General features: G+C 42.2%; 1 protein-coding gene across 2 annotated transcripts; it reads right to left on the bottom strand.

Moving 5' to 3' along the window:
- Positions 1-722: 722 nt before the first annotated feature.
- Positions 723-4,325, bottom strand: LOC136473970 (protein AUXIN-REGULATED GENE INVOLVED IN ORGAN SIZE-like). Of its 2 annotated transcripts, none has more exons than XM_066471586.1 (2): positions 4,021-4,325; positions 723-1,221 (listed from the first exon to the last, which is right to left on the bottom strand). In XM_066471586.1, exon 2 carries the CDS (start codon positions 1,123-1,125, stop codon positions 814-816), a length of 312 nt encoding a protein of 103 aa, XP_066327683.1. In that variant the 5' UTR covers positions 1,126-1,221; positions 4,021-4,325; the 3' UTR covers positions 723-813. The 2 variants fall into 2 exon arrangements, with proteins under 2 accessions (XP_066327683.1, XP_066327682.1); XM_066471585.1 differs by having other exon boundaries at positions 723-1,218.
- Positions 4,326-7,473: the final 3,148 nt, after the last annotated feature.

Below are 7,473 nucleotides of genomic sequence, written 5' to 3'. Positions count from 1 at the left end.
CACCGGACAACTCAACCAGAGATTGTGCCTGGTTGGGTCCTATGCCAAAGCACTCACCAGGCATGTCACCATTCTACCAGAGAAGTCTGCATTTGGTGTCTTGGCAGCTTAGAATCCACCAGATGTGTGCGGTGTGCACCGCACGGTGGCACGGGTGCACCAAATGCGTCCATACAGTAATATCTTTGCCCTAGTCTCTTCCAACCTCCATGTTGTTCTTCATTGCTTGATGCGACGACTAAGGATGGTGCTCTAGGCTTGTTGGCCGACCTAGGGTAACCCGTCGATGTCCTTGCCCCAACGAGGCCCCTCCCGGACGAGAGCTTTGATAGTTTCTTTGCTAGTTTGCGGGGAAACTAGCCGTTCTTCGTTACTGAAGCACGATTAGTTACCCTTTTGTTGTTTGCTCGTAAACCTTTATGTTCTTCGCCACGTACGTGTGATCCTTGCTACGTTCTTTGATCTGTGGTGACTTAGATGACCTAGCTGGTGTGTGACCGATCTTTGCGTCGACACGTTGCTCAACAGTGAAACTAAAAGGACGCTGATAAAAAGAGAAACAATTGCTCGGACAGTGAAACTAAAAGGACGCTGATAAAAAGAGAAACAATTGCTCGGACGGTGAAACTAAAAGGATATGCTAGAAAGACGAGACAGAGGGAAGACATATATAATTACTAGAGCAAAGTAGCAAACTAAAATGAAAACAAACCGCCGGCCGGTTAATCCCGGTATGGAGTATATGACATTAAAAAATTGAAAACCTCTAGCTACGAGGATTGCAAACTTGGTAATGTACATCAGTCTACAAGACTACAAGTACGATGCCGCGTCCACGACCTCGTTCCGGGCACCTGCCGCCGCCGGCATGAGCGCGAGCACCAGCAGCACCGCCAGCATCGCGACCGGCACGAGCAGCACCACCAACGGCGGCGGCGGGAGCGGCGGCAGGACGAGCGGGAGCACCAGCAGCAGCACGGTGACGAGGGCGAGCAGGAGGCACGACTCCACGGAGAAGTACTTGGCGCAGAAGCCCCTCGGCGTGCTTGGATCATCGTGCTTGTGCCAGCCGCCGTGAGCAGTCGGCCTCCCGACCGGCGGCAGCGATGTCTGCGACGACGGCATTCACCTGTGCCCGCGCCGCTCCAAGGGCGACAATGGCGGTGGTTTGCCCTGGTCAGCCCTCACCTGTCGGTTCGTCCTGCGCCCTCCGGAACGCTGCTTTCAAGCTCAAGAGAAGAGATGGCCAACGTGAGCTAGGAGTAGGTTCATTTTCTTGTCTTACCTCTTTATCACAAAAAAAAAAAAAACTTGTCTTACCTTAGTTTGTGAGTGGGCAGTGAGAATGACTGAATGAGTAAACTAGAGAGTAGTTAGCGCAACACGAAGCAGAGCTGTTCGTTCTACTACACGTTTTTTTTTGCAAAACCATGCGCAAGATGCGGATAACAACTTGTTCATCATGCATGCTCGTTCCTCATATCATGGCGACCTACTTCGAATTTGTAGCGCATTATTAAGTTTTAAGCCTCTTTGAGTACAAAATTTTAATTATATATTTTTTCTCGACACTAAATTGCAAGAAATAATATTTTTTACTCGTCAAAAGAAATGGCGCCACAAAGCACCATTTTCACACAGTTGCGAATGGACATGTAGAAACTACTAATGCATGCATAAGGCAAAGTTAATATTAGTCACACTAATACATGTAATGCGACGCAGTAAATTTGGTAAACTAAAAGGATCAGTGTAACAAAAGGAATTATTTTTTTTTCCTTTGTAAACTTATCCCTAGGTGCACCTCCTAGAGAGTAGAGACCGATGAGCCGATAAATCTTGAGAGTAACAAATTCAACACAAACATCATGTCATTAACGAGCATATCACACCTACATTTCTTCTAAAATAAATCTTAAAAGATATAAATACCCATGCCAAATCAACGAATTGAACTTGAATAATGAGCAATTCCTTCGTAATTGTGCGTGCCCATTGCTACGTCACAACGCATCTAGCTAGCTATATGGGTGCCTGGCACTGCTTGCCTTCTCCTCCATTCTGAACTAACGTATGCCATCTTAATAATCGCTAGGGTAGCAGTTAATACTCACAGTAGCCCCCTTAAAAAATACTTACTCTAGTCACAGATTAAGTGACATTTTGTGTTGTCTTAAGCCAACTATTTCAAGTTTCAGATACATGTTACTTTTTTATAAGTTGATTCAGATATTTGAAAATGGTAGGAGTATGTTTGAATATAATCGAAATATATATCCTAACAAAAATGTATATGTTAATTTGCTATGTTCTTCAACAAATCAAGGTTAAATTTTGGAGGCAGCGTCGATGTTCTTAGTTTATCTTTTTCATCAGAGTGAGTAACAATTTTGAAGGAAAAATCCAAAAGTGGGGTAGTGATAATTTGAAGGAAAAAAAATCCAAAAGTGATGATTGAGGCCTTCTAAAATTTTATATATAGCATTGTACAGTAAGGGTGGCTACAAGTTTTTCCTATGTCGTATGTACATCTGAAAACTGTTAAACACGCTTCGTTGCATGTCTAGTACTAAAATCCACTGTCTCTATATATCTTTTTTTTAGGGAATACATCTTTGGCAAGCGAATAGAAATACTTGGAGATCTAGTTATTGACAAAGCCGTTGGAGAGATTTTTTTATGTCTGAAAGGATATAAAAAGGCTCCTAGGTTTGCTCTAAATGTGGGATTGGATCGTACTATTCTGGTTCATATATATGATACTAGTCGTCAATAGAGATCCGTAGCAACAACGCTGTATTATTTAATGGAATTTGGTCAATGTTGTCATAAATTTGGCGATGTGCATTGTAGGGGATGTGAATAGATATATGTATGCAATGAGATGTCGCAATAATAATAATCTAGTACGGGGTTTGGTTTGGTGGACCTCCGATCCCAAAGAAAAAACAACAAAGTAAAAAGCATGTCAAGGAATACGGGATAGCAGGTGAGGGTGGCCGGCTGCTGGCACTGATTCGCAGGTGGTGGTGGTTAAATTTGCAGAAGTAGGTGTTTAAATGTGGGGTCAAAGTTTAGGATGTCTTTTTAAATTATTCGGATAGTAATAATAAAATAAATTATAGAAATCCTTAGTACTTTGCGAGATGAATTTATTAAGCCTAATTAATCCGTCAGTAGCACATGTTTACTGTAGCACTACATTGTCAAATCATGGATTAATTAGGCTTTAAAAATTCATCTCGTAAATTAGTCGCAATCTATGCAATTAGTTATTTTTTTAAGTCTATATTTAATACTCTGTATGCATGTATCCAAACATCTGATAGGGACTAAACTTTAGAGGAGAAACTAAACAAGACCTAAGCATCGTTTATTCGTCCGTCCAACATGTACAGGTGTATTGAAAATTAAAAGGAGTTTATGCAAGCAAAATTTGCAATAACGGTTAAGCTACTTATTAAATGAAGAGCACATTTGGATGTATAGATATGACCACGCGTGGAGACCCCACTGCTACTAACTAGGGTTGAAATCATGATCCACATGCCATAAGAGCAAGCCTAATAACACAGTCAGCTACTAGTTGTAAAGATTCTTGCATTGCAGACTACCTCTCAGTTTATCCGTATAGTAGTTAGCTCTTTAACATTAATATACGGCCCATTAATCTCTCCCACAGTGTTTCTCGGGTTTTTTATCTAAATCCGTTATAAGCTTATAGTCCACTTCTCCTCCCTCTCTCTCCTCCACCTTCGCGTTCAGCATGCTAAGCAGTAGTTTTATTGTCGTACGTACTACTGTGTAGTAGTAATAGCAGGAAGCTAAGCTGCTGCGTGCTTCAGCCGTTTCACATGCATGCATCTGAATATCTGATGATGATGTGCGATGTCAGTTGCGGGCAGCAGGACCACACCAGAAAAGAAGAGAGCGAAAGCGAAGAAAGTAGCTAGGTTAACGGAGGATCGAAGGACGACCGACCGTGTGCAAAAGCAAAGCATGCATGAATCCCTCACTCACCTGCCGATGCCGGTGAGGCGAAGCCGAGGAGAAGCGCATCTTTATCCAGCTGACAGCAAGTCGATCGTGTGTCACGCATGCATGCAGCCGCCGCCGACGTTACCCGACGACGACGATACGATGATCATCCTGCCCTGTCGGTTGGTCGATCAGCAAGTCATCTTCTTCGGATTCGGACGTCGGAGCGAATGAGAGAGGGAGCGCGCGGCGGCTACGAAGCGATTTATGAGCAGGACTGCAGGAAGGAGATGAGAGAGGCCGGTCGGCCGGTCGCCCGGTGGTGAGGAGGAGGAAGATGAGGAAGAGGCCAGAGCACCCAGGTACACTGCATCCAGGCACCAGCCCAGCAGATAAATACAACTGCTATAGAGTAGACATACACAGCCGGTCATCGTAGTCTCCCACGCAAACTAAAGGGCTTATGAGGTGACGGCGACGAGTGAATCTTATATGCCAACATCTTTGGGGAAAATGAGGGCAACCATGCATGCACTCAGGTGGTTCTTCTCCCCTGGCCATGCCCCTTTCTGAATTCTTCTTGTTACTTGCCACGCCTGCACTTCCACCCAGTGCCCGTTTAGTTCCCAAAATTTTACAAAATTTTTCAAGATTTCTCGTCACATCGAATCTTTGGACACATGCATGAAGCATTAAATATAAATAAAAAATAAAATTAATTACACAGTTTAGACGAAATTCACGAGACGAATCTTTTAAGCCTAATTAGACTATGATCAGACACTAATTGTCAAATAACAACGAAAGTGCTACAGTACCATTTCCAAAAAAAAAAATCGCCAATTAAACAAGGCCCCAGTCACCCTCGCTCTTTGCTAGGATTAGGAGTAATCTGCCACACTTATCTCCTTATAATATTACTTATTGGAGTACTATATATGATGATGAAATATCCCTGCTTGCTCCGTACCTGTACTCCAGAAAAATTCTAGTTTCACCCTTTCCAGCTCGAATGACGCCATGTAAACGGTCCTATTATATACTATATACGTAAATGTAAAGTAAACTGTTTTGCCAAGGATCAATTTGCAAAAATCTTTTTAATAAAGCGTGGAAGCACAAATCCACCATGCACTCCCATGGCGGTCCCACGTACAACGAACACGTAGTGCCAGTGCTGGCTCGGCCATCCATTTGTTTACCTGGCACCTTTGTCGCATTGTGTCCCAGTTCATGCATGTCGCGCCTAATGTCCCCTTGATATGCTGTTCTCTTGTTGCTGCTAATTATTGACGTTAATTAAGCTTTTTATACTCCGTTGCTCTTGTCGGGGCCTACAGTACAGTGAGAGAATTTCGCGGCCGCGCGCGTGCAGCGTGCTTGATTTCTCCGCTGGACTGGATCTGACCTTGTCTCTTGACCAGCAACGACGAGGAAGTGAGAGTGGCATGCATGCGTTTTTTTCCCCCTTTCTTTCTCGCCCTGCACGGCAATCTGCGGTACCAAAAGCCAAAAGGTGTTGCCTCAAGATGGTAGAGTACGTACCCTATAAAGTTGGGCTTAGCCTTCCGGCCAAGCCAAGTACAGTGTACTGAATTAAGTGTTTCACATTGTTTTTCTCAAAATATGCGTACAAGTCCCATGCATAATTTATTTAATGACGATTATTGGCTCCCACCAGAGAAAAAATGCAAAAAGATTCAATATTAATTTGGAAAAAGTGGTATAGGTCTCCCTTTGATCAATGTCAGCCTGACTAATAATACTCCCGTCTACCACAGTCCGTCTATCTTTTACACAAGTCGCGATTAACAATTTGGACAAAATCAGAAGGAAGGACCTTTTTTGAAAGGATGGTGGCACTAAATGAAGTAAGTGGCCATCTTGTGAAATGGAACAAAATAATATGCTAGAGTAAAAAAATTGGGCTGGGTATCAAGGATCTTACAAAGTTAAACGTAAGTCTATTATGTAAGTGGTTGGTTGCGCTGGTCCCAAGCTTCTATATATTTCCCTTACGCTGTCAATAGAAATGGAATTGCCTCTTCTTAAAAAAAAAGGTAAACATAAGAATAAGAGAAAGAACAAGGTTTCTAAATAGCCATACATATAGTAAGCCTTAGAACTTGTTTGGATCCATTAACACTTTAAATTAGCAGCTAAAATTAATACCAGTGGGTCCAAACAAACCTGCTAATTATTAGCAAGGGGTTACTAACTATTAGTTCTATTAGTAGGTTTAAAATTGCTAATAGGTGCTTAAAGTGTAAATGTACCTTTAACTCACTATCCAACCATCTATTAGTACGAATTCAAATGGCTTCTAGTAAAAAAAATAGCTAGCTAAAAAACAATAGCTATTAGCTAGCTAATTTTTAGTGCTAATGGATTCAACAGGTCAAAGCTAAACATCATCATCATGATTAGGGAGGAATCTCATCCGGGCTACATATATACAAAAGATCAAAGAGAGCATCATTCAGTGGATTTCGAGGAGGATCGACGCGTGCCAGCTACTACTGATCTATATACACTACCACCATTACTAAAAGAGAGGATGTCAAGCACTCAAGCGCCCGTGTCGTGGTGTACTTCGATTTGCCAAAACATTCATGTGTTGGAGTGTGCTTAAACACCCAATGCAATGCAAATGCCAATTTAGGTTTTGTCTGACTCAACTAGAGCTTATAGAAAAAAAAAACATTACCTGGTTCAAATATCCAAGTTTATAGTTCATTAGGGGTGAATCTAGGGTAATTTGCTCGGTATATTGATCCACACCAAATTTGTAAATCCCTTATATTGATACACTTCTACAACTCCCAAGTCTACGTTATGACCATGGTTCATCTCACAACCTTATACCCCAACCATCCAAAGCACTATCTTATTAACAGTAATAGGCCATCAGCAACAGGGATGAAGCTACAAATGTACCTATGGGTGCATATGCACCCTCTGTGGTCAAACCATGCACCCACGAGAAAGTTGCACCCCCTTTAATTTATTCTAGCTTCGTAAAGTGCTCTCTATAACTCACCTTCAGAAAATGCTCAGCACGCTGCTGCTCAACGCAATATTTCTAATATACTTTTGACAGATCTTTATCATTGTTCACCTTCAGACGCTCTCATTATTACCAAACAGAATGATGTCCCGAATTGATTCGACTTTAGTGGACTTCTCTCATAGAGAAACAAGATGGCAAGCCAATTGTCCTATAGCTGTGTTGGTTGGAGCATACGCAAGAACTCTAGGTTTCTTAGCCATCGTCAGAAGGAAATTATTGGATTACTGAAACTGTCTTAGTGTTACCAGTGTCGGGTAGGCCCCAAACTAGTCGTACGAACTAGAAGGGTGTTCAGATGCTGACATATAGCTTGATACTATATTACCCCTGGGATGAATTAAGTCCAAAGTGAACAGTGCCAGCCTCAAAAATACTTGATTTATTTTCTCCATTAGACTGCAGCATATATTAAAATATGCTATCAG

This window comes from Miscanthus floridulus, chromosome 8, assembly GCF_019320115.1.
Source record: "Miscanthus floridulus cultivar M001 chromosome 8, ASM1932011v1, whole genome shotgun sequence".
Taxonomy (NCBI): domain Eukaryota; kingdom Viridiplantae; phylum Streptophyta; class Magnoliopsida; order Poales; family Poaceae; genus Miscanthus; species Miscanthus floridulus.
This window is presented reverse-complemented; position numbering and strand designations above follow the sequence as displayed.

What these genes read in the sequence shown, in the direction of transcription:
- LOC136473970 (XM_066471586.1), bottom strand. Translation starts at nt 1,125, where the DNA reads ATGCCGTCGTCGCAGACATCGCTGCCGCCGGTCGGGAGGCCGACTGCT.